The following is a 25,209-nucleotide window of genomic DNA, read 5'->3' on the forward strand; positions in this document are numbered from 1 at the left end:
AGGAAAAAATTATGACACAGGGACAGCAAACTAGAACAGAGGTACAGAAAATTTTAAAAGCGAGGGCACTAAGCACAGAGACGGAAGAAAAAAAAAGGAGGGAGAGGGAGGAAAAAGCACAGAGAGAAGTAAGAAAAGGGAGCAGTAGGACAAGAGAGAGAAAGTGAGAGAGGAAAGAGGAGCAGGACAGAAGAATAAAGGAGAGGAGAGGTATAGGAAAGGGGTGGTGATGGGGGGACAGAAATAACAGCAGCATGGAAGAGAGGTCCAAGAGAGGGGCAGGAAGGGACTGGGACGCACAAGATAGGTTGCAGGGCCCCGAACGCCCAGGACTCACCGCAGCTCTCACTCTCGGCACTGCCGGGAGAATTTGACAGGTTAGATGCTTCTTTCTCTTTCCTTCCTCTTGCCCTGCTTCTTCTTCTGAAACTCCAGTCACCTGGCTGTCCTCCACCTAAAAGGATACACGGGTGTCTCTCGGCTCTTATAAGACATGGCTTCCAACACATGCAGCCTCGCTTGCTCGTGCACTACACGGCTGGACCACACTTGGGGTGATGTGCACAGACCCTGGGCGCACGCTGGCAGTCTGGCCTGCTGCAGACTGTGAAGAGGGCTCCTTCCTCACCCAGAAAGGCAGGCTCTCTCCTCCTGCAGTGGAAGGTGAGTGCTGCCCAGATGGCTTTGATTTTCCCCTTTCTCTGGCCTCTCCAGCTTCAGCCGTGGCAGCTCCTGTTCACTGTCCACAGCCAGGAAAGGCTTTTCCTGTCCCTTTTTGTCCCCATGCCGTGAGAAGCGCAAGGCCAGGCAGAGACACCCCACATAAGCCCGAAGTGGGCACTGTCAATGGCATCCCCAGGGCAGAAACGGACAAGCATGGCGTCTGGAAGAGGGAAAGAAGCAGCAGCAGTGACCGTTGTTGCCGTAGATCGCCCCGGCCGGAGCCGCCCCTTCCACAGGAACTTCTGCAGACGCACCGCGGGCCAGCCTGCTGCCCTCACTACAGGGCTTACCGGTGGCCTAGGGCTACGGGACAGGCTTCGGGCAGGTGTTGGAGCTCAAGGCAGCTGCACCGGGCGAGCGGGCCCAGAGCCGGCTCAGGGGAAGCTCTGGCGAGTTGCGGAGGCGCCCGGCACCTGCCCCTAGGGGGACATCCGCGTCCTGCCCCTCTACCAGCTCTCAGGGAACTGCCCGGGGCTGCCCCGGCCCGCCTCGCCTCTAGTGGAACGGGACACTGCCGCAGCGGCGGGGTGAAGCTTCCCTTCCCGTCTCGCCCCCGCTCCACCGCTGCCCTCGACCCTCTAGCCGCCATATTGCAGCGGCAGCACCGGGCCACCACCGCGCATGCGCTCCCGAGGCACGGGCACACCGCTTCTCGGGGAGCCGCGGGCAGCCCGCGGGAAACGGCACGAAACCGCCCCAAACCCGCCCCTCGGGCTGCGCCGCGGGGCCGCGCCGGTAGCGATGGCTGTGCCGTTGCACGCGGGCCTAGGAGCGACGTAGCTGCCAGGGAACCGAGTGCGCAAAAACGGCAGCGCCCGCCGTGCCCCGGGGAACCGACATGGCCGACCGGAAGCCCCGTGCACGTGACTACGGCTCCCGCCGCGCCGCCAGCGGCAGCCGTCTTGCCTTTCTGACCCTGCGGGGACACCGTCCTTCACCGCCCCCCCGACGCGGGGCGGCTTCTGCCCCTGCCCCCGCCCCCGCTCCCGCCGCACCGCGCGATCGCCCCGTCATGGATTTTCCAGGCAGCTGCCAGGCTTCTCCCTGCACCTCTCGGCTCACACCGGCTCCTCCCCCAGCACCGACCCCGGACAGGGAGGGGCCGCTGCCAGCAGCCTCCCTGCCCGCCCCTGGGGCGGGGCTCCTCCAGACCACTTCACGGATGTAAACTGCCACCTGGTTTACCATCGGGAAGATCAATACTGTGATACGCCGGACAATTATTGGTTCTATTTTAAAAAGGAATACAGGAAGAAAAAGGGTTTATTTCTGAGAGGAAGCGCGGCTGCACGGCCCTGTCCCGGGGCTGACTGCGGCACCCGCTCCTCCTCAGATCCGCGGCGAGCGCTGCGGGGGGACGCGGCTTCCGGGCGGGGTCTTGCCCTGGCCAGGGCGTCCCTCTGACCGCCAGCAAGCGCGGGTCAGGCGCTGGGACACGCACCCGTAGCGGGGTCCTTGCCAGAGCGAACCCCATACCCCGCCCTGCGCCGTAACGTTATTTCCGGCGGCGGCGGTGCGTGCAGGTACCGTGTGGCGCGGGAAGGGCTCGGCCGGACCCGCCGGCGGCTGGGTCCGGGAGGGGATTCTGGCCCGGCCGCTCGTCCCAGGGGGGCGGGGGACCCGTCAGCGGGGCTGAGCGGGCGATCGGGTGCCCAGGGAAGAACCAGTGGGTGTGACTTGCGGAAACACGGTATGTTTATTCAAAGCTGAGACGCACGGGGGATCGCTCCACCACAAACTGCGCATCTTGTCTTGGCTTTATGCTACAAAGCGTCACATACTCATAATACGCCTATACGTATGCATGACTTATCCCCGCTTCTTTTTATAATGAGCCTGAAAAGTCTTTTTCGAATGTTTCGCCCCGGTCTCCTTCTAGCTGTGTCTGCGCAGTGTGTCCCAGTGGTCCCGGGCTGGGATCGCAGAGATGAAGTAGCTCCTCTTCCTCACTGTTAAACTTTTAACCTCGGCATCTTGTGCAGTCTCTGTAGCCTCCTGGACTCAGGCCGGACCACAGGGTTGGTTTTTACCAGTTTTTAGGGCTGTCTTCCTATTCCATCAGGAAGTGTTCCCTCACAGCTTCTGTTAATCAAGATTTCTATATTGTTTTGCTCCCTAGCCCATTAACTATGATCTATTATCCTACTTAATCTTAGTTATCTTTTAACTAATGGGCCTCTAGCCCCTAGCCTGATCTCTAAGTCTTCCATCTTTATTTCTACACTAAGCTATACCTTCATTTCTTCAGTGCCAAATTTCTGTATCCTATTTAATTTCCTAGCTCCTCATCTCAGGTGCTCAGAGAGGAATTGGTGCTTCCTGCTCACGCACGGAGTTCGGTGTGTGCGGCCTCGGCAGGGGTTGGGGGGAGGAAACGCAGTGAGTGGTGAGAAAGGTCTCAGGGACAGAAACGAACTCGGTACCTTCCAGGGAAAAAAACGGCAACGGGCAGAGCTGTTCGGGTGCCTTTCTGGGGTGGTTTCCTTCACAGCAGCCCTGGCCCAAATGTCCCTGTGCAGGGGCTGCCCCTGGCCAGTGTGGGGTTCTGGCAACAGGTTCAGCTCTGCACTCGGTGTGGGGAGAGCTGCTTGGTGAGGCTGCTGGCCTGGATTGCACAGGCCAAGCAGAATCTTTCCCAGCAACCTGGCATCGGTGCACCCGAGCTTTCTGGTCGTGACACTCCCGTGTCTGCTGTCAGTGCTCTCTACAAGGGTATGAGTCCCCCAAAGAGTAGAGGGAATGGCTGGATCTTCTGTTAGCAGGGACATGCTCGTGATGAACAGGGGCATCATCTGGATCCACAAGCTCAGGCGCCCCTGTTTTTTCTCCCTGAAGATGCTCTATCAGAAGATAACAGGACAGATGTTTACTGTGTAATGGGAAGAGAGCCTTTCTTCTGGTGGTGTGACCTAGAACTGGGAGGAGATAGAACCAGGAAAGGCTCTATCGGGAGACGCAGCGTGTAGTTACTCATCTCTTTCGGTAGCTGATAGTCAGCAGTAACCATGTGTAAGGACCAGCAAAGCCACTGGCCACGCTGAGCAGCTGCAGCACTGAATGCACTGGACTTGCTGCCTGTGCTGAGTTCATGGGATGGCACTGTTATGACAGCAGGTTCAGGAACACTCCGTAAGGGTGGCATGTTCCTCTGTAAACTCATCCTTTGGTGTTATGTGCCACAGTAATTCAAGCCCCAACGCCGTGCTTCCTAATCACCATCCACTTCCAAATCCACCCAACAGTCCATGTCGTTTCTGAAAGTAAGACAGCGCTCTGTTTAGTCCTCTGGCTATGAGGGGCTGTGAGACACAAGCTGGGAATCAAAGGCTGGTGTTAAAAATATGGTTTTGAAGTTAGTGGGAGGTTTGTCTGAGCTTCTGGGATTCCAGGGTGTCACTGGTTTTGTTCCCATGATGGTACAGACTCCTGTCACAGCTTCAAAGAAAGCCTCTCTTGTTTTGTCCACAGGAAAAGAGATCAATAGAAATGCACTTGTCCCGCTCTGACAAGGGGATGAGTGACTCAGATTCGCAAATCCCCAATGGAGCGGACAACAACTCTCCAAGTCCAAGTGTTTATTAACTACCCACAGTGTACTAATTGAACACACGATAATTGGCTAAGAATCTAGCAAGTTGTGGCGAGCAATACAATATGCCTTGCATTTCTTAATGGAAAAAGGAAAAGAGGGAGATAGAGGGAATGGGGAAATACAGATCACCGGTCTAGGTTCCTGCACTGATCCCGCGGGCGAGGGTTCCAGGGGATGGCCGTCTTTTTTTCACTTGCATCCATCTTCTTCACTGCTCTCTCCAGATGGCAGCAGGGCAGAGAGAGAGAGCCCTTTCTTCTTCCCCTTGATTTATACACACTTTCCTTGGGTCCGTCCCCTAGGTCGACCCACATACCTGCGTATCCCATGGACAGGAAGGGGTAAGGTGTTTCATGGGATGATGTAATTAGCATGATCATGTCAGCCCTCATTAGCATATTGAGGGGTGTTAACTTTAATATGCATTTTGTGGATAATGAAGCAAAGTTCATTCACCGGACAGATGGCCCTTGAAATTTGCCCAGGTGCCCCAGAGCAGGGCCATCCATATGGCTCCCTCCTCCAGCTGCAACTGCATCTCGTGTTACTCGGGCAGCTTTATCAGCTTTGACCTCCACAGAATGCACCCTGTGACTCATAGTTTTGTCTAGTGTTTGAGGCATTTCTTCAATCAGCCTCAACTTTTGCTTTCCCAGGTTGTTTTTCTTAGACAAGAAACCAGGCCTGTGAGAAACTCTCACAACACTGAGAAGTGGTTCACAAGAACTGTAAATGGCTCAGGTTTTTCATTGACATTATATGTAATTTTTAAGGGTTATGGATAAGGTTATATCTTCATGGCACACTACCTATAAATAAGAGTTCTGTTGTGGATCAGTTGTGAAAAGATATAAGGCAAGCGCCTTGAATATTTGCATTGGCTGTTGTCAAAGAGCAGGCAGGCACCTGGAAGACTTTGTTTTGAGTGCTTCTGCTTTGTGTGTTATTTATTAGATAACCAAGTTACACAATTTAATTTTTTATCATATTTTGAATTATTTATCCTATTTAAATATTGTGTGATGTGATTTGTATTCTGAAGTTGTTTTGAAAAGAACTGATGAATTGTATGCACTGTCTTAATTGAGGAATATTGACTTCGGAGAGGTCAAGGCTGCCTTTGAAATAAACACCAATCAGGTGGATGGCATTTGGTAGCTACTTAACATGAAAGGTGCTGTTCAGGAAGATCCTATCTGCTGGCTTAATGGCATCTTAAAAAGACATGCTCGTGTCTATGTAACAGTAGCATATTGAAAAAATAAAATGTCATGAGTTTGCCATTTTGATAAGGAAATGGACAAGGATCTTTCCAAGGTTGATCTAAAGTGTAGCTAATCCTACTCGTGGTGTCTTCCTCCACCTCTGAACAGGGCTGAGAGTACCTCTGCAAGTTTCCCTCTTTTTCCTGCAATCAATTCTGTGAGTCTCCAGCTTCCCCCAGCACTCACCACACCGCAGAGGAAGATGAAGGTTGCAGTGCTCAGCGTGGCCCTGCTCTTCCCCACCCTGCTGTGCGCTACAGGAGATGCTCAGGTGAGTCCCCAGTGCCACGGGGAGGGGCTCAAGGCTGGGGACGGGTCTTGGCTGCAGGACATCAGCTCTCCTGCAGAACGGAATTGTAGTGGGGAGCATGAAACCCCTTGCCTTGGCCTCTCCTTTTCCCAAGCAAGGGGCTCCTGCAGGCTTCCCTACTACCCCAGCCCTGGGCAGTGCAGCTTTCTCCCCTCCACAGTTCTGTCTCTTCCCTCACAATTCATGTTCTTGCCTGAAGTCCAGGTTCCTCACTGAATGGTCAGACCTGTGTCCTTCCTGGAAGGGTCCCAACCAGTTTCTTCTCTTGGTGTTTCCCCCTCTACACCTTTTGTGCATCTCTGGGCCATCCTTTTGGTCCCCCCACACATCTCATCCCCGGGATCACCTCCATGTCCTACCTAGGGTACCCAAATGCCCTCCCTTTGATCCCTCGCAAAGCCTTTCATTTTGTCTTTCTCCTCAGTCCTTTGCCTTTCATCTTGTTCACAGTGGTAGTGTCCCCAGATCCCCTTCATTGAACCTCCACTCCGAATCCCTCTCCCAATCCTCTCATTTTTGTTCTCTGCAGTCCTCTTCTTTCTGCCCCCACCAACCACCTCATTTGAAGTCCCCATGTCCCCTCCACTTGAATCTCTTTACCCCTCGTTTCCATCTTACACAGTCCTGGCCCTTCAACATCCCCAGCCCAGTCCCTTGGGGTCCACTAATTCACCCCAGTGCCCTGTCTTTGGCTGCCCCCATCCCCACCCTGTTCTGTTTGGAGGCCCTGAATTTCCCGTGCTCTGCTTGTCCCCATACCCACCCCTGGTTCCTGCATGGACAGGTATCCCAGGTGACACTTGGAGGAATGGGGCTGGGGGGTGCAGAAGGGATTTTCCTGCTCAGAGCAGGGGGAAGCCACAGGCCTGGGGAGACTGGGGACACCTGTGTCCCAGCCCCAGCGCCACTAAGGTCCAATCCAGAGCACCCTTTGCAATTCTTCCCCAGGCATTATTAGAAGCAAGTGGAGGTGCTTTCCTGGGGGTAAGTAGTGGCGTGGACTTGGAGGGCACCCAGTGTGGGGGACTGGAGGGCACACTGGTCCTCCCATCCCTTGCTGGGACTGGGGACATCCCAGTGACCAGTGAGGTCTCGTGGTCTCTCTCCAGGGGATAATCAGTATTGGGCGAGTGGAGAGGGCTGGGGTGGGTACCATGGGTTCTGCTGGCCCCAGACCCTCCCCTCCCATGGCCATGACACTCCAGGGCATTGATTTGCGGAGAAATTACTCTATAACTTTTGGAGTTATAAAGTGGGTATGTTTATTCAGCGCTGAGCGCATGGGGGATCGCTCCACCACAAACATGCGCATCATTTGCAGCTCCCGTCTGGCTTATATGTTACAAAATAGTGCATATTCATAGCACGCCTATACATATACATAGTCTACCCCTGCCTCCCCTCACTTCTCATGGTAATCAGGTCTCCTCCTCTTGCGCCTGCGCAATGAGCTCTTCAAGCTCCGGGCTGGGGTCGCAACCTCCTGGGGAGGGGTCGTAAAGATGAAGTACCTCTTCTTCCTCGCTGATGAACTTTTCACCTTGTCGCTCTGCGCAGCCTCAGTTGTTCTCTGGCTTTTTTCCAGGCCAGTTTATACTGGTGTTTTGGGTAGTCTGTTGCTTCAGGGACTAGGGGGGACTTCTCTTTGGGCTAGGAGATAGTCGCCTAGCAATGTTATCAACACCTGGTATGTCTTGTTCGAACAGTCCCATACGACTCCCCTTGTTTTTGCGCAGGCCTTGCACCATCAATCTAAGATTGTTTAGACTCCCTGTCCCATTCCCCCCTTTTCTTCTTACTTAGTAAATTCTTTTACTACCTATTTATCTACTTCTTAATCTATTTCCCTTGTCCTATAATGTTAGTACTATCCTACAAATTGGTTTGTTTATTGCTTAAAGCTCGGATTGTGATATGAAGTGTCATACATAGCTTGCAAGCGTTTTGTAAGTCTCCAGATCCATACATATATAGCTACAGTAAGGATCAACAAAATTGCTACAGATATTAATAAAGCAACCACTGGGTGAAGGGCTGTGTTTAAGATTCCAGTAGTTGTCGGCGACCATCCGAAGAGTGTATCCCACTAATTATGTTTCCCTTCCTGCTCAACCATCTTTAAGACCTTTTTTATCCTTTCCCCATCATGAAAGGTTGTGCGTAAAGTTTCTTGCCCTTTTTCCTTAACTTCTTCCAGTATCCGGTGTAAGTCTGGGTGTTTTAATAGGCTTTCTATATGACTGACATTTAACCCTATGGGGACAGGAAGTACCTTTACCATGAGGCTGCTTTTCAAGAGGGAATGTGTAACCACTAGAGCAGAATAAGTGAAATCACACCCCAGGATGATGGTGAAATTACAAATACAATAATTTAGATGCTGTATCAATTTCTTCTCTCGCCCATCTATGGTTATTGTGTCACACAGTGTCCTTAAACATGCACATCCCTTCCAGGTATAGACAACAATGGTCCTCAAATGCACGTTGGGGCGTGCTTCAAAGTGGCAAATCTTTTGGTCAGTATCTAAGCAGGTATCCTGGGTTATTAAGGTATTACTTTCACATATAAATCCCGTTTGTTCTTTTATGATACAGGGTTCGAGATCTACTGCTTGCCATTTATTACCAGTATTCATAGCCCAGGTCTTATGTTCAAAGGGGTACAGCAGAGTCCTGTTGTAATTGACTCTAGGACTTACAATGGGGTGTATGGTGATTAATTTTGCATCATATATTGTTAACACAAAAGTCGTTACTGTATGCATGTCAGGCCTATAGATGAAGTTGACCATATTCCACCATGATTGTAACTTTTTCTCTGTCTCTGTGGCACTATCCCAAACTATTTTTCGAATTTCAGTGGGAAGTGTACCCTGCTCTCCTTCCCTTATTACAGATTCTGCTACTGTTTGCATCCATAACTGGGCTTGTATGCAACTTAAAGCTATGGCAATATCACCTTGTAATGCTCCCAAGGTTTCAGCAATAAGTGTGTGGTCCTTTGTTTCTTTTTGCTCCCAATCTGGCATTACTTTTGACATTGCCCATTGATGTACCCCTAATGCTGATAGTGAAGACCTCAATGGCTGTTGTAATTTTGATATATCCCTTGTAGTAGCTGCTAATTTGTTCATGATTACTTCTGAATCTGTTGAATTTAACACTCCCAATTCGATTCCTAATACTCCAGTTAGGTCCCTCTGTGCTCTTTTCCGGTAGGTATTTCCCTTTTTCCTTAGCCAAGTTGTCCATCCTTCATCTGAGGTTCGTAAGAAGGGGGAACAGCGTGGCTCTATATTAGAAATGTTAACTTGCATCTGTAATTCTACCTTTTTTAGAGACCATTTTGGATTGATCAGCACTTGCTGTGGTCTAAGTGTCTGATCACGTATGGGCCGACCTCGTATACGTTGGGTGTAAGATTTACAGTGATTGCTGTGGTTGTCATGGTCACCATGCTTTCAGTTGTGGTTGTCACTAGAGTAGTCACCATGTTAAACTTAAAGGATAGCCCTAGTTTATCCTTGGTCCAGAGACATGTCACAGAGACAGCTGGTTGAGTCAAAGTAAAATTATACCAGCATTCTAGATCTTTTGGATCACATATATGACCAATACTTGACACAATATATTTGGGATTTAATATCTTGATCTCAGACACTGTAATCTGACGCACTGACCAATGGGTGATTTCATTCATTACTCGACACCCTACTCTAATCTCTTGCCCTACCGTTCCCCATAATTGCGGTACTCCATTGACGTCTTTCCATTCAGTTTTTGTATACACCTCTATTCCCCGCATCACTACAGTAGCTAAAGTCAAGGTTGAGTTAGTATTGGTTATACCCATGCTTCCAGTATACCCAATGTACGCTTGGGACCATGGCCATTCAGCGAACCTTTGACCGGCATTTGGGGAAAGGAGATTATTAGACTTATCATGAGAAGCGTAGTCTTCCCGGCTGAGTTTGTGTAACTTTCCATGGGGATTTGTGGGCCCTCTTTACTCGGGTGTGATGAATCCAGGCTGAATATTCTTTAATCTTGATGGCCGTAAACGTTGTGAGTAGCACTTGAAACGGCCCTTCCCATTGTGGTTCCAATGTCTTTTCTGTAAGAGACTTAACATACACATAGTCTCCAGGCTGAATGTTATGTACAGGCCCATCTAACCCTCTACCCCGAGTTCCAAATACATGTTTCCCAATTTTATTGAGTTGTTTACTTAATGCTATCATGTATGGTCATAGTTTCCTCCCCAACTTGCATCAATGTTCCTTTCTGTACCGCGTAAGGTCTGCCATATAACATTTCAAAAGGGCTCAACCCTTCCCTGGCCCTCGGTTTTGCTCGTATGCGCAAAAGTGCCAGAGGGAGAGCCTGGGGCCAGGTCAGGTTTGATTCTTGTCCAAGTTTCACTATTTGCTGTTTAATCAAATGGTTCATCTTTTCTACTTGGCCACTAGATTGGGGACGATAAGGAGTGTGAAGTTGCCAGTCTATACCCAGATGGCGACTGATTTGCTGAACTACTTTCGAGATAAAGTGTGGTCCTCTATCTGAGGATATAGTTGCTGGGACCCGAAAGCATGGAATTATTTCTTGTACTAATATTTTTGTCACTTCCCGAGCTTTGGCAGATCTAGTGGGGAATGCTTCTGGCTAGCCTGAAAAAGTATCCGTTAATACCAGTAAATATTGATACCCCCCTTTTCTTGGAAGTTCTGAAAAATCAATTTGCCATTGTTGTCCCGGTCCATTTCCTTTTCCAATCTGGCCTATTTCTAGAATGGGGGTATTCTTAGGATTAGTCTGGAGGCAAAGGTCACACTGTTGAGTCACCTGTCTTACTATGGTATACAGATTTCTAGCTCCAATACTCTTGACCAAATATCGGTATAGGGCCTCCGCTCCCCAGTGCCCTTTCCTGTGTTCCTCTTGTACCAGGTGTCTAGCTAAACAAGAGGGAATTACTACCTTCCCTTGGGGAATGATGGCCCAACCTTCTTCATTATATGATCCTTCCAGGCCTGTAATTAACTTTTGATCCTCTTTAGTACAATTAGGCTTACCTTCTGGCATGATTTGCCCATCAGGAACTAAAACTCCCTCTATTTTTACCTCTCTTTTGGCTGCTTGTTTTGCCTCTCTGTCTGCCAGCTCATTTCCTTTTTCCAAATCCGAGTTCACCTTTTGGTGGGCCTTAACATGCATGATTGCCACTTTTCTTGGAAGTTGTACAGCTTCTAGTAGTTCCAGAATTTCCTTCCCATGTTTGATGTGTTTCCCTTGTGAGTTCAACAGTCCTCTTTCCTTCCGAATTGCTCCATGAGCATGGACTACCCCAAAGGCATACTTCGAGTCTGTGTAAATATTCACTGTCTTGCCTTGGGCTAATCCTAAAGCATGAGTCAGTGCTATTATCTCTGCCTTTTGTGCAGAGGTATTCGCAGGCAGTGGTCCTGATTCCAGTATTTCTTGGGTGGTAGTAACAGCATACCCAGCATACCTCTTGCCACTCAAAACATAGCTGCTCCCATCTGTAAACCAGTTCTCAGCATCTTCCAGAGGGGCATCCTTCAGGTCTGTGCAGCTTGAGTATGTTGCTTCGATGGTCTTCAGGCAATCATGTTGCACTGGTTCTCCTGTATTTCCACTCAGGAAAGAAGCTGGGTTAATAATGTTAGTTACTACAATCTCCACATCATCTTGTTCTACTAATTCCGCTTGATATTTTAAGAACCTTTGGGGCGAAAGCCAATGTCCCCCTTTAATTTCCAATACTGCAGACACTGTGTGAGATACAAATACAGTCATTTTCTGGCCTAAAGTGAATTTTCGTGCCTCTTGTATATTTAGGCTCACTGCTGCAACCACCCGTAGGCATCCAGGCCAACCTTTAGCGGTTGTATCTAGTTGCTTGGAGAAACAGGCAACTGCCACGATACGGGCCTAGGTCTTGTGCTAGTATTCCCAATGCAATTCCCTGTTTCTTGTGTGAAAAGAGAAAGAATGGCTTGCTTACATCTGGGAGTCCCAAAGCCGGAGCTGACATCAGAGCCTTTTTTAACAGGTCAAAGACTCGTATAGCCTCCTTATTCCATTGGAGATTTTTCTGTTGAGTGGCTGTTCGTGCATATAAAGGTTTAACAAGCAATCCATAATTATAAATCCATAGTCTGCACCACCCAGTCATTCCCAGGAACCTTCACATTTCTTTCACTGTCTGTGGCCTCGGAGTCTGGCAGATCGCCTCTTTTCGAGCTTGTCCTAAAGTTCTTTTTCCAGCACTGATTTCATAGCCCAGATAAATCACTTTGCGTTGCATCACCTGGGCCTTTTTCTTGGATACTCGGTAGCCCTGAAGTCCCAAAAAATTTAAAAGGCTTACCGTCCAAGCCATACAGATTCCTTTCATCATGGTGGCAATCAGGATGTCGTCTACATATTGTAACAGCCTTCCCTCTTCGGGTGGGGTTGGGGCTTCCCACAATTCGAGGTCTTTTGCTAGCTGGTTACCGAATATAGTGGGGCTGTTCTTAAATCCTTGTGGCAGCACCGTCCAGGTTAACTGGGTCTTCCGCCCACTCCTAGGATTTTCCCATTCAAATGCAAATATTTTCTGACTGGCTTCGAGGAGAGGGAGGCAAAAGGAAGCATCCTTGAGGTCTAAAACAGTAAACCAGATTAGCTCAGGAGTTAATTTTGTCAATAAAGTGTATGGGTTTGCCACCACTGGGTAGAGATCTTCAGTTATTTTATTTATTGCTCTCAAATCCTGAACTATCCTATATGACCCATTGGGTTTCCTAATAGATAATATGGGGGTGTTAAAATTAGATTCGCACTCTTTTAATAGCCCTATTTGCAAAAATTGTTGTATAACCGGCTGAATCCCTTCCCAATCCTCCTTTTTTAAAGGGTATCGTTTAATTCTTACCAGTTGTTGTCCTTCTTTGAGGTTTACCTCTACGGGCAGAGCGTTCTTCGCCCTTCCAGGTGTGTCAGTGGCCCACACCCCGGGATACACTTGATTGACAATTTCCTCGCTAATTTCTCCTTCTGTGGGAATAGTGGTTAGAGATAAGCTCATGAGTTGTATGAGTTCTTGGTCATTTACCTCCAGAGTAATCTCTCCCTTGTTAAAAGTAATAGTCGCTCCCAATTGTTCTAGTAAATCACTCCCCAGGAGCGCTTTTGGAGAGTTAGGCATATAAAAAAATTTGTGTATACCTAACTGATTTCCCAACTTATATTTCAGAGGTTTGCAAAAGTACGCCTTTTCACTTTGGCCAGTAGCTCCCACCACCATAACATAATTTTCTTCTAGGGGTATTAGGTCCATATTTAAAACTGAATATATTGCTCCGGTATCCACCAAAAATTCCACTTCCTTTTCCTCCTTCCCTAGCTTTATTTTAACCAGTGGATCCGCTAGGGTAGATTCCCCAGGTCCTCGTCACTGCTCTTCTAAGTTAGTTAACATCTGCCGCCTTCGGCGGTCTCCCCTTTTTTCTTTGTTTCTCCACCCCCTCGGACATTCATTTTTCCAATGTCCAAACTCCTTGCACATGGCACATTGGTTTCTTTTGAGTGGGGTTTGTCCCATTCTCCTTTGTTCTCCTTCTTTTATTACTGCCAGAATTTTCTTGTGCCCTTTCTTGTAGTCCTCTTCCCTATTCCAAAATACCTTCCATGCTTCTTCTAATAGTGTCTCTAAGTTTCTTCCCCCCGGAAGAGGTAATTTCTGAAGTTTCCTCCTAATATCTCCTGTGGCTTGGCCTAGAAACAGAGAGACTAAGTGCTGTATCCCTGCCTCTGAGTTCGGGTCTAGAGGAGTACTACGGCGCATTGTATCCCTCAGCCGATCCAGGAACTCCGATGGGGACTCAGATTGTTTGATTCCATAAAGTGCTGACCAATTTATGGTCTTAGGAATAGCCCTTTCCATTCCTCTTGCAATCCACTCACGATATGTCTGTAATCTTTCCACGTGTGCAGACTGGTTAGGGTCCCATTTCGGATTGTCATGTAGGGGAAGGAACTCTTTAGTCTCCCCCAGCAGCCCTATAATGGTCCTCTGCCAAATTTCGTGCTGTTTTTAAAACCAGCTGTTTTTCAGTCTCAGTTAAGTGATCTAATAATAGCTGCATAATAGCTGCATATCTTCCCAGTCCGGGTTACGCCTTATTATAAAGCGGAAATACCTAGTTACACTTTCCGGGTCATTCTGGTAGTCTTTAGCTTTCTTTTCCCATTTTTCTAAGTCAGAGGTGGAAAACGGCACTTTTACCAGCATCGTACCACCGTGGGGTCCCACTGCCTCCCTGAGAGGTGCTTGAAGAACCTTTGAGGGAGCTTGGCCCCGTGTTCGGGAAGATACTGGGCTATCAGGAGGAATAGGTTGTTCTTTCAGGTCCTCATCCTGTTCCTGGACCTGAGAAGGGGGAGGTCTAAATAAGTCCTCCGAACTTAGTCCATTAGCCCTCCGAGTTTTATCTGTTCTTGTGCACCTTTGCCCAATGCTGCATGATGAACAGCACCTTTTTAGCTTTCCTTTTATTTCTCCCTTATAATCCTTTTCCAGGGCAAGCACTAAAGGGTCTTGCGGAGGGACTAATCCGCAGTCCCTTTGCCACTCCAGGTGATTTCGGAGGGTAAAGAACATGTCTGCGTAAGACACCTAGTCCCACTTCCCTTCCGTCCGTAAAAATAACATCAATTGTAACAGTGTATGATAGTCGAAAGTTCCATTTAGTGGCTTGCAGCGGGCGGAGGAAGCAAGCAGCCGATTCAATATGAATGATAGAGCAAGCTTCAACTTTATTGAAAGAAATCACACCTTATATAAGCACTCTACAATAATCATGCATACTACTCACAAATCTATTGGATACATGTAAAAGGCTACATTATAATATCCCAGCCCCTTGTGGCATTTCGGATATGTCACAACATCTTCCCTCTTCTGGCCTGCCTCCTTGCCCAAGGTTGTTTTTACCATCAAGGCCATTGTGTACCTCAGTTTCTCTCTTTGTTAACATAACAGTCTGTTGTTAGCATAACTGTACTCTGGGTTTTTCCTCTGTTTACCTCAGGTGGCTGTGACCAGCTCCTGCAGAGACCCATGGCCTTGCTCTCTGCAAGCTGTTCTCCAACAGTGGCCATTTAGCCTCCTCTTCTAGTTTGTAAAGTGGCCACCACTGGTTACAATATTTAATCAGGATTTTCTTGCTTTCCGTACTTCCCCTCCCGGCTATATCTTTCCAGTGCGTGAGTATACAATCCAATGGGCTTTTCTTTACGATTCTTCCCTGCTTATTCCCCATAATTGTTCCCAATACTCTGCACACCTCGATCTCCTCGTATTGGACAATACCACTTATATCAACAACGCACTCTGCTAATACCCAGGCTTGATGAAAATTACCAAAGGTAGGAGCATAGGAGCACAGAGAAAGCAGGGGATTCTCTCACGAACCCAGTCTGGTACTACCAGTTGCCCAGAAGGAGCTGTGTACAATCCTTCTAGCAGGTATAAATCATTTCCCTGTGCCGACCATTCACTCCTTCTACACAAATAATCCAACCAAATCTAACCCAAACCGACAGAGAAGGGATTCACTTTCCCATCTCCGGCTCATGCAATGTTTTTCACAAGACATACAAGGACAGTGTATTATTTAAACAAACATAAACTTCTCATTTATCTTGCAGCAGCTGCATCTCACTCACACAGCGGCGTCGGTGTCTCACTCACACCCTGCCCCTGCAGGCACGAAGGCACACAGCAGCGTCTCACGCAGGCACACAGACACACAGCAGCATCTACTCATACTCACAGCACACAGGCACACAGACACTTAAAGGGCCCATCACACTTTTCACTCATACCACAAAATATACCGAGTTTAAACCATCACCAAATCCGTTTGTAACATATATCATAAACCATTAACAATTAGCAGTCAGTTCAAAGCCAGTATATCCACAATTAGTGTACTATAGTATGACCTGAAGCAAGATCCTGCAGGTGATGGTAATTACCAGTACCCTGCCCAAAATGCAAACTGCCTCTTATATACCAGTCATCGGTAGTTTGCCCCAAAAGATCTTACTTTCCCGCGGATTCCCAAAGCCAAAACCAAATGGGTATACCCCCTTCTCAGGACTGAGCCGTGCGCCAGACGTCTCTGTGCGTCTTACCAGCAGCCCGTTACCCTTAAACGTACCTCTGTCCGCGGATTAGATGGTCCTTGTCTGCTCCCGCAGTGGACAGCTGGGAGCGGAGTTCCTCCGAGAAGAGCTTGGGGTGCACCTAGGAAGTCTACCCATCAGCAGTCGACAGCAGCCGAGCAGAGGAGTCCCATCTGGGTCGCCAAGATGATTTGTGGAGAAATTACTCTATAACTTTTGGAGTTATAAAGTGGGTATGTTTATTCAGCGCTGAGCGCATGGGGGATCGCTCCACCACAAACATGCGCATCATTTGCAGCTCCTGTCCGGCTTATATGTTACAAAATAGTGCATATTCATAGCACGCCTATACATATACATAGTCTACCCCTGCCTCCCCTCACTTCTCATGGTAATCAGGTCTCCTCCTCTTGCGCCTGCGCAATGAGCTCTTCAAGCTCCGGGCTGGGGTCGCAACCTCCTGGGGAGGGGTCGTAAAGATGAAGTACCTCTTCTTCCTCGCTGATGAACTTTTCACCTTGTCGCTCTGCGCAGCCTCAGTTGTTCTCTGGCTTTTTTCCAGGCCAGTTTATACTGGTGTTTTGGGTAGTCTGTTGCTTCAGGGACTAGGGGGGACTTCTCTTTGGGCTAGGAGATAGTTGCCTAGCAATGTTATCAACACCTGGTATGTCTTGTTCGAACAGTCCCATACGACTCCCCTTGTTTTTGCGCAGGCCTTGCACCATCAATCTAAGATTGTTTAGACTCCCTGTCTCAGGCATCCCAGTGTGACCCATTACACCCCAGTGCACCGCACTGCAACCCAAGAGAACGCCCCTGCACCCCAGTGTTTTCCCAGGGAGGCCCCCTTCCCTGGGGTCCCTGTTGCATTCCCATCCATCCCATTACAACCCAGTACACCCCAGTGCACCCCAGGATACCCCAGTACACAGCCACACACCCAGGTGGGCCCCTTTCTCAGGACCCCCACTCCTTTTTGCACAACACCCCACTGACCCACATATGCCATTTGTCCCAGAAGCACCTTCCCCAAGGACCTCACTGCTGTCCCCTGCCCCCCAGTACCTCCCAGTGCACGTCCCTAACCCTCCTTTTCTCCCCAGCCCCTCATGGATGACAAGCTGGTGGACTCTGCGGACCAGAAACACCTGGCTGCCATTGTTGGTGTCTGGGTGAGCAACATCAGTGTCTCCACCCCCACAAAGGGTCCCTGGCCCCGGGGGATCCCTGAGCCCTCAGGGGTGGGCAGACCTTGGCTGTGGGAGAGGGAAGCAGAGGAGACTGTCCCTGCCCCTGTCCCCCATCAGGGTGAGCTGGACAGAGCTGTCTCCGTGCCTTTCCACGCACTCTGTGGGACTCTGCAGCCCCGGAGGGTCACCATGCAGGCCAGGCAGGGGCTCTGGTGCCATCCAGGCCCCCAGGATCACTGTGAAGACTGAGCAGGGCTCTGGGAGATGTAGGGGCATCCCTGGGCAACGACACCCTGGGCCAGGGGCTTTGAGTGCCTCATGGGTCTCAGGAGAGCCAAGTCCTGTCCTGGGTATCATGAGGGCTCCAATTCCCTTCTCCCTCCCCAGGTCTCTGCAGAGAGAGACGGTGGGGACAAGGCCCATCCTGTGTCCCAGCTGACACTGGGTGTCACATTTTGGGCTCTGTCTTTCAGGACTGGAGTTGACTCCGTGACACCCTTGTCCTGTTCCCCTGCAGTGGCACGAGGAGATGATCATCCCTGGCTGACACCACCTGATCCCTGGGAGCCCTGGGCCGTTTCCCTCGAACGATCAATAAACCCCTTCAGCAAAGGTACGCTCTGCAGCCGTGTGCGTGTCCGTGTCCTTGGCCCCTTTCCTCTGCCAGCGCCCGGGTCCTCTCTGACTGCCCCTCAGCGATGAGCAGAGTGGCTGAGGGAGCCTGGGCGCCGTGGGGTCTGTAGAGGAGATCCCTGTCCCACCCGCTGTGTACCCCAGGCAAGGGCAGATTAGGGCAAACAGGGGTGTCCTGGTGAGGGGCAGCCAGTGCCAGCCCTTGGGGCACCCCGTGTTCTGGAGGCACAGCAGGAAACGGGTTCTTGTTGGGCTCCAGTGAGCACCGTCCCCCAAAGAGCACAGTTTGATGTCAGGGCAGGAGAGGAGTGTGGACAGGCAGCGCGGACCCACTCTGGGAGGGCTAGTGCTTCCCTGTTAGTCTTTCTTACAGGCCCCCTTTAAGTTTTGCAAAACTGCAGCAAGGTGTCCTTGGAGCCTTCTCTCCTCCAGGCTAAACTGTCTCACACTATCCTCACAAGGGAGATGTTTGCACCTTTGGATCATTTTTGTGGCCTCTTCAGGACCTGCTCGAGCAGGTCCATGTCTTTCTTAGTCTGGGGGCCCCAGAGCTGGATCCTGCACTTCAGGATGGGGTCTCACCAGGGTGGAACAGAGGGGGGAGAATCTCCCTCCTTGACAGGTTGGCCACACTTCTCTTGATGCAGCCCAGGGCACGGTCGGCTTTCTAGGTTGCAAGGGCACAGTGTTGGCTTATGTTCAACTTCTCAACCCTCACTACCCTGTGTCCTCTGCAGTTGATAGGGGGGGTTGCCTTGACGCAGGTGCAGGACCTTGCCCTTGCGCTTTGCCTTGTTGAACCTCACAAGGTTCACATGGGCATAATTCTCCAGCTTGTACAGGTCCCTCTGGATGGCATCCCATCCCTTGGGACTGTCGACCACACCACTCAGCTGGGTGTCATCTGCCAACGTGCTGAGGATGTGCTTGAACCCACGGTCTATGACATTGATGAAAGTATTACTCAGTGCTGGCCCCAGCATGAGCCCGTGAGGGACACCACTTGTCATTGATCTCCATCTGGACATGGTGTCATAGACCACTACCCTCTGGATGCAACCATGCAACCAATTCGTCATCCATCAAACAGTCCATCTGTCAAACCCATACGCCTCCCATTTTGAGGGAAGGATGTTGTGAGGGACCATGTCAAAGGCCTTACAGAAGCCCCACTAGATGACATCCATAGCTCTTCGCTTGCCCACTGATGCAGTCACTCCACCCTAGAAGGCCATGAGGATGGTCAGGAAGGACTTGCCTTTGGTGAAGCCACGCTGGCTGTCTCGAGTCACCTCCCTGTTCTCCATGTGCCTCAGCAGAGCTTCTAGGAGGAGCTGTTCCATGATCTCCTCAGGCACAGAGGTGAGGCTGACAGGTCGGTAGTTCCCAGGGTCCTCCTTTCTACCCTTTTTAAAAATGGGTGCAGTGGTTCCCTTTTTCCAGGCAGTGGGGACTTCCCCTGACTGCCATGACTTTTCACATATCCTGGAGAGGGGCTTGGTAACATCAGCCAATTCCCTCAGGACTCTGGGATGGAGCTCATCAGGTCCCACAGACTTATGTATGTTCAGTTCCCCAGAGGGTCCTGAACCAGATCTTCTCTCACAGTGGGAGCGACTTTGCTCCCCCAGTCCCTGCCTTGCGGTGCATCCGCTCCAGAGGTGTGGGAAGAGAGGTTGCCATGAAGTCTGAGACAGAAAAGTTGAGTACCTCAGCCTTCTCCTTGTCCTTTGTTACTAGTTTGTTGGTCTTTGTCATCATGGGGATGGACTTTCTCTGACCTTCCTTTTCTGGTTGATGTGCCTGTAGAAGCTCTTGTTACTCTTTCCATCCGTTTCAAGTTCAGCTCCAGCCGTGCCTTGGCCTTCCTGATCCCGTCCCTACCCAACCAGGCAGCGTTGCTCTACTCATCCCAGGGTACTGCCATGCTGCCACTGCCTGTACATTTCCTTCTTGCCCTTCATTTTGACCAACATATCTCCACTCAGCCATGCCTGTCTCTTGCCTTCCTTTCCTGATTTCTTACACCTGGGGATTGATAGAGTTTATTCTTCCCCTCATAGGACTGGTCAATTGCCCTTGTAAAACTTGAGAAGTTTCTGTTGGCCAAATCCTGGAGGTTCTCAAAGGCCTTCTGAACTGAAGCTCCATTCTGTGAGCTGTTAATGTTGGTGTGCAGGTGACTCACCCTGATTGTGATGAGGCATCAACACAAGATCACAGGATAAGAAACTGCAGGACACCACAGCTAATAAAAGGAGTTGCTGGTTTTGTACTGACCAAGGGAGGAATCAACACGACAGCCCTCTAGCAGGGCATGAAGTAAGCAAAGCCAGGGACAGTGGGGAAAGAGCAGAGTTGGGCTGTTTGTAGGGAGTGTATGAGGGTGATCAAAGAGAAGAACTTGTGAGGTGTGGAGGTTTGAACTCAGCTGACAGCCAGACGCCACGTAGCCGGTCATTCACCTCCCCCTCCCCCTTCTGGTAAGATAGGGGAGGGAATTCGTGGGTTCAATAACAAGAAAGAATTTACTAAATACAACAAGATAACAAGACTAACAACAGTGAATTCAAAAGAAAACGGGTAAAATGCAACAGTGGCTTACTGAACGCAGTGACCGTTCCCCACAGCAGCAATAACACCCGACCAGCAGACCGGTGACCTGCCCAGGAGCACACACCCCACTTGCGCATGACATCACATGGTATGAAATGCTCCAATGAAAATTAACCCCACCCTGGTCGAAACAAGGACATGAGGGAAAAGAAGGAAAAGAAAACCAAAGGTTAAGCTCAGATATGATGAAGACTGCATCAGAGGTTCCCTGCCAAGCAGCCCTGTGTCAGTGACTTCAGGGGGACAAAAAAGTCAGTATTGATCGCTCCAAATGTATGCCTGCTGACTTCCTTGGGCATGGGGAACGTGAGTGCTCTCCCCGTCATCATCAAGGGAAGAGCTGTGGTGGAAGGAAATGCACTGTCATCCATCCTGGAAGGGACCCTGGGAGGTCTGTAGGCCAAGCACAACCACTGCCAGTGGAGGACGGAGAAACGAGGTTTGGGCTGATTGTATGCTGGGCTGTGGGAGTGGAAAACAGCCCTATATAGACACACATCCAGTAGTGATCTCTCCAGGACCTGATCTTAGACTCTACCTGTCCAGGAGCTGGCCCTGGGATCTTCTCATCCCTCCAGTACTCCCAACCTCCCTGCCCGCCCCCCCCCCCCTCCCCAGTGTCTCTCCAGCAGAGTCACAGAACCACTGAGGCTGGAAGGCAGCCAGCTTCCACCTTCCCTGTGCTGCCTCTTCATGCTTGATTTTTGTCAGGAGCATCTTCCTCATCCACACCAGCCTCCTGCCATGTTGCTTCACTTCCTGCATGTCTGGGTGTGCTGCTGCTGTTCTGGAGCTGGAAGAGGAGATCCTTGACCATCCAACAGCTCTCCCCTCTTCCTTCAGTGTTGTATCCCATGGGATTCTTCCAGCCAGGTTCCTCAGCAGGCCAGAGCCTGCTCTCCTGAAGTCCCAGTCTTCCCTTCTCTCAGGAGCCTCAACTGTACTTTCTTACCCCAGATTGTTACATCCCTGACCAGGTCCTCCGTGTTTCTAAGTCTGATTTCCTGGAGGACACCTCCCCTCACTGGCTCCCCCGTCACCCTTGTCTGGAGGATGCTGGATGACTTTCACTTTGCTGTGTTGCCCCTTCAGCAAATATAGGGATAGTTTATGTCCACCATGAGGACTCATTCGGGTGGTCCGTACCAGACATGCGCCTACCACAGCATTGCCCGTGACCCCTCAGTTCTCAGCAGACTCATCCTCCATCACCAGCAGAGCTCCACACGTTCCTGCTGCTCTCCCCCACAAAGACACCTTCCCCTCTAGGCCCAGCCCTGTGGCCTCAGCAGCACCAGAGCCCGAGCACCCACAGCTTTGCCAGGAGAGGGGCTCTGTAGCCGTCGTCCACTCCTCATGCTGTTTGCATCAGAATGGGCTGGGACCTGCCTGGCTGAGAGCGACTCTGGGAGAAGAGCCTGAGCACTACAGGGATGCCCCATGAGTTAGGAGAGGATGGACACGGGGAACAAGGGCAGCTGATATGGGGCTGCATTCAGAGGAACATGGAGCACCCTGACACCCTGAGTTCCCATCCCCCTCCCCTCAGCACTGGGGTGGTCCCACACACATGGGTGGTCCCAGGGTGTGGCTTCTCAGTTTGGAGAAGCAGGGAGGAACTGGACAGTGTTGAGTGAAGCTCTGCCAAGGTGGAGTTTGGGACCTAGTGCCCATGGCCTGTGTGGGGTGGCCGAGGGACCTGGAGTTCTTTGGCCCAGCAGTGTGGAGGCTCCAGGCACTACAGCAATAGCCTGAGAGTGGTGAGGGGGGATTTCAGAGCTGATGGAGCTTTTCTGTGTAGTGAGATACAGCATGGGAAAGAACTGTTGCCACTACATGCAGCTGGGGAGGCCCAGATTGGACACAAAAAGTGTCACTGGAAGGGCAGTGCTGTGGTGCCACAGGTCACCCAGAGGGAAAGTGGAGCAGCCCCAGGCTTTGTGTTTTCAGGAGCAGCCAGGGAGGATGGAGAGATCTCAGTAAAGGAGGGGAGATGCTCAGGTGAGAGCAGCGTGTGGCAGCTGGGTGGACGTCTCCAGCCTGTGGAGAAAGAGGTGCAGGTGTGGGACATGGTGGGACAGCCTGTGGTGGGGACAATGAAGGGATGAGGAAAGTGTGACAGTCCCCCAGCAGAGATGAGGTTTTGCTTCCCTTGGCTTTGGCTCTTGTCTCTACCCCTGATGCTGATGAGGAAGCACTTTTCCCTTACAGCACTGCATCTCATGGCCCCCCCTTCTTGATGCTGGGGAAGTGTTGGACTGTAGCGCTGCCCTTGGCATTGTCCATCCCCACCTCACACTGCCCCAGGAAGAGCCCTGAGCAATGTGGGAGGGACAGGACTTCTTTCCCAGGGGCTGGGGGTCTGGGCTTGGCCCTTTTGCTGAATGTAAGACATCCAGATTTACTCAGAACCTGTTCCACCTTGACATGGCCTTTGTTTAGCTCTCACCTCTGCCTGTAGTTTTCTGCTCTAACCAGCCCCTGGGGAGGCTTTGTCAGAAATGGTCCTCACTGGGACCCATTAACTCTCCAAGGAACTTTGGAGTTTGCATCTGATTTGGACTTCTTGAGAGGCATCTTCAACTTTCTGTCACTGCTTGAGGTTCACAGACTTGGCCCCAAACCTACCCAAGGGGTCCTTAAAATGCCTTGGGCTGGTCCTCTGCTGCAGAGCTGGGCTGGGCTCCTGGGCCAGAGGGAGCTCAGGGCAAGTGGTCAGCACTGCAGAGAGACAGCTCTGCCCAGGAGCAGATCCTCTGCCAAGCGCAGCAGGGCTGAGGGCCCTGCCTGCAGGCACCGAGGGCAGAGGAGCTTGGCAGAGAGAGGAGAAAGGCAGTTGGGAGCGGGAGGGTGAGGAGAGCTCAAAGGAGGAGAAATCTTCACAGTACTTAACACTGTAAGTGTCCTCTTGTTTTGCTGGGTGGGCAGTGGGAGATGGGAATTAATTTCTCCTTTCTGGAGCAGGCACTAAGACCCCAGTTCCTGTTAGCACTTTTCCGAGCCTCTCCTGAGCCTGTGCACACACAGAGATGCCCCTGAGCAGGGCCCTGCTGCCAGGAGGGGTCTGCAGGGGAGAGCTGGGCACACAGTGCAGACACCTACTGCAGAGGAACCCCCTGGTCTTTTCTCCCACCCAGCAGAGCCCGATCCTCTGTCCCTGTCTTGCCTCCTCACAGCAGCGCTGTGGCGTTTCTCCATATTTTCCCTTCTGCCTCTGCTCCCCGGGTTGGTATCACCGGACGTTCTGGGATGGGCTGGGGTTCAGCTGTTAGCAGTACCTGTGGGCACTGTCATGCAGATGTTTCCATGGGAGTGAAATGTCCATGTGCCCTCGCAATCTGCAGGCTCAGGTTGATACAAATGAGCTAGTTCAGCCTTCAGGACACCCCGTCTTTTTGACATTTGACTTTCCCAGTGGGGTCCTGCTGGGCTGCAGCCTGTCCTCCAGAAGGGCATGGTTCTCCCAGGGCACCTCAGTGTTATCCAGCAGCGCCATGAGAAACCGAGTAGATAGAAATGAGAAATCTGTCTTCACATAGTGATGTCTTTTCCTCTGTGAACAGGCCCCCATGCTGAGAGTGAACAAATGTCCAATGGCAGCTCCATCACTGAGTTCCTCTTCCTGGCATTCACAGACAGATGGGAGCTGCAGCTCTGGCACTTCGGGCTCTTCCTGGGCATCTCCCTGGCTGCCCTCCTGGGCAACGGCCTCATCATCACCGCCATCGCCTGTGACCACCACCTGCACACCCCCATGTACTTCTTCCTCCTCAACCTCTCCCTCCTCCACCTGGGCTCTATCTCCACCACTCTCCCCAAAGTCATGGCCAGTTCCCTCTGGGGCATCTCCTACCACAGGTGTGCTGTACAAGTTTTTCTGTTTCTCTTCTTTTTTGGAGCAGAATATTCTCTCTTCAGCCTCATGTCCTACAACTGCTACATTGCCATCTGTAAACCCCTCCACTATGGGACCCTCCTGGGCAGCAGAGCTTGTGTCCACATGGCAGCAGCTGCCTGGGGCACTGAGTTGCTCAGGTCTCTCCTGCACACAGCCAACACACTTTCACAACCACTCTGCCAAGGCAACATCCTGGACCAGTTCTTCTGAGAAGTACCCCAGATCCTCAAATTCTTCAGCTCACACTCCTACCTCAGGGAAGTTGGGCTTATTGTGATTTCTGCCTGTTTATTTCTTGGATGTTTTGTTTTCGTTGTGGTGTCCTGTGTGCAGATCTTCAGGGCCGTGCTGAAGATCCTCTATGAGCAGGGACAGCACAAAGCCTATTCGACATGCTGCTCCCTCAAAAGGACTTTTGCTCCTCTGATGTTTTTGATGGGTTCAGTGAGACAACCTCAGAGTCCCAGGAGGATCTGTTCGGGACCAAGGTGTACTGGTTCAGCTAGGATAGGGATTAGTTTCCCCAGCAGTGGGAAGGTAGCTCCAGCCAGGTTATTGGATACCATGCTGACGTCAGGTCTGGCGAGCCAAAGCACGGGAACAGTTGCTGTGTGGCTTTTGTCCCATAGAGCACGCGCGGCGGGTTTTGCTGTCTTTTGTGGTAATCTCTCTGTATATCTTTTGTCCTGTTTACTGTTATTACTGTTTATTGTTGTTGTTATTGTTATTGTTTGGTTTATTATTTGTTACACTGTTGTATTGAATTTTTCCTTACCTCAA

General features: G+C 50.7%; 1 protein-coding gene across 1 annotated transcript; it reads left to right on the plus strand.

The window, feature by feature from the left end:
* The first annotated feature begins 1,718 nt into the window (after positions 1-1,718).
* LOC141973909 (olfactory receptor 14I1-like) lies at positions 1,719-25,209 on the plus strand. Its single transcript, XM_074932898.1, has 5 exons — positions 1,719-2,413; positions 5,689-5,851; positions 17,196-17,264; positions 17,756-17,895; positions 24,095-25,209. Exons 2-5 carry the CDS (start codon positions 5,844-5,846, stop codon positions 24,637-24,639), a joined length of 762 nt encoding a protein of 253 aa, XP_074788999.1. The 5' UTR covers positions 1,719-2,413; positions 5,689-5,843; the 3' UTR covers positions 24,640-25,209.

This window comes from Athene noctua, chromosome Z (assembly GCF_965140245.1).
Source record: "Athene noctua chromosome Z, bAthNoc1.hap1.1, whole genome shotgun sequence".
Lineage (NCBI taxonomy): Eukaryota > Metazoa > Chordata > Aves > Strigiformes > Strigidae > Athene > Athene noctua.

Coding starts and splice junctions, on each gene's coding strand:
- LOC141973909 (XM_074932898.1), top strand. Junction 17,265..17,755: donor CTGCCATTGTTGGTGTCTGG/GTGAGCAACATC, acceptor TCTGTCTTTCAG/GACTGGAGTTGACTCCGTGA. Junction 17,896..24,094: donor AATAAACCCCTTCAGCAAAG/GTACGCTCTGCA, acceptor CTCTGTGAACAG/GCCCCCATGCTGAGAGTGAA.